General features: G+C 52.3%; 1 protein-coding gene across 1 annotated transcript; it reads left to right on the top strand.

Moving 5' to 3' along the window:
• The first annotated feature begins 147 nt into the window (after positions 1 to 147).
• On the top strand, positions 148 to 1,221 carry MC3R (melanocortin 3 receptor). The gene has a single exon (XM_008591254.1). It carries the CDS (start codon positions 250 to 252, stop codon positions 1,219 to 1,221), a length of 972 nt encoding a protein of 323 aa, XP_008589476.1. The 5' UTR covers positions 148 to 249.
• The last annotated feature ends 450 nt before the right edge of the window (positions 1,222 to 1,671 follow it).

The raw sequence follows: 1,671 nt of genomic DNA, 5'->3' as shown, positions 1-1,671 counted from the left end.
TCTCTCTCTCTCTCTCTCTCTCTCTCTCTCTCTCTCTCTCTCTCTCTCTCTCTCTCTTTCTCTCCCTGTGTGTGTGTGTATCTCCATCCCCCACCAGCCTTTTATTCTGGGGAAGAACAAAATCTAAGTCTAGACTGGACAAGCATTCAAAAGAACTATCCGGAAGGAGACTTTGTCTTTCCTGTAACCAGAAGCAGCTTCCTCCAGACCCTGCCGGAGCCCCAGCTCTGATCAACCCATCTGTTAGCAATGAATGCTTCATGCTGCCTGCTCTCTGCTCAGCCAGCACTGCCTAATGGCACAGGGCACCTTGCAGCCCCTTCCTTCAGCAATCAGAGCAGCAGTGGGTTCTGTGAGCAGGTCTTCATCAAGCCTGAGGTCTTCCTGGCTCTGGGTGTCATCAGCCTGCTCGAAAACATCCTGGTCATCCTGGCTGTGGTCAGGAACGGCAACCTGCACTCCCCCATGTACTTTTTCCTCTGCAGCCTGGCAGTGGCCGACATGCTGGTGAGTGTGTCCAATGCCCTGGAGACCATCATGATCGCCATCATCAACAGCAACTACCTGACCTTCGAGGACCAGTTTATCCAGCACATGGACAACATCTTTGACTCCATGATCTGCATCTCCCTGGTGGCCTCCATCTGCAACCTCTTGGCCATTGCCATCGACAGGTACGTCACCATCTTCTATGCGCTCCGCTACCACAGCATCATGACCGTGAGGAAGGCCCTCACCTTGATCGTGGCCATCTGGGTCTGCTGCGGGGTCTGCGGTGTGGTGTTCATTGTCTACTCCGAGAGCAAGATGGTCATCGTGTGCCTCATCACCATGTTCTTCGCCATGATGCTCCTCATGGGCACCCTGTACGTGCACATGTTCCTCTTCGCCCGGCTGCATGTCAAGCGCATTGCAGCACTGCCACCTGCTGACGGGGTGGCCCCGCAGCAGCACTCGTGCATGAAGGGGGCCATCACCATCACCATCCTGCTGGGGGTGTTCATCTTCTGCTGGGCCCCCTTCTTCCTGCACCTGGTGCTCATCATCTCCTGCCCCACCAACCCTTACTGCATCTGCTACACCGCCCACTTCAACACCTACCTCGTCCTCATCATGTGCAACTCCGTCATCGACCCCCTCATTTATGCCTTCCGCAGCCTGGAGTTGCGCAACACCTTTAAGGAGATTCTCTGTGGCTGCAGTGGCATGAACTTGGGCTAGGACGCCAGGGCCATGGAATGGTCATCAGTCCAGTCACTTTTGACCCTCCACCCAGCCAAGATGTTTAGAAAGAAAAAGAAAAAAAATACTTAGAAGACATAAAAAGGATCATACATACTTGTCTTTTAAAAGGGTAAGTCTTCTGTACACGCTCTCAGAAAGGATTCCAATGTGGGTAAGTCACCAACTCTGATTTCTCAAGTAGTCACTGGGAGAAATCAGTGCAGGCTGCTCTGGTGCTGTCTGCATTCATGTCCATACACCAGGGTTTGTGATGCCTGCCCACCCATCTGATTCACATCCATGACTTCATGCTTCAAGTCAGACCAGACCAAAGGATTATCATGAACAGTAACCGTGGTTCAAATCTCCTGCTGGCAAACCTGTTACAGTTACACCCTCCAGCTGTCAGCTACACAGACAGCTTTGTACTTATGCCATAAGAGACTG

Source organism: Galeopterus variegatus, unplaced genomic scaffold (assembly GCF_000696425.1).
Source record: "Galeopterus variegatus unplaced genomic scaffold, G_variegatus-3.0.2 Scaffold6788, whole genome shotgun sequence".
NCBI classification, from domain to species: Eukaryota; Metazoa; Chordata; class Mammalia; order Dermoptera; family Cynocephalidae; genus Galeopterus; species Galeopterus variegatus.
This window is presented reverse-complemented; position numbering and strand designations above follow the sequence as displayed.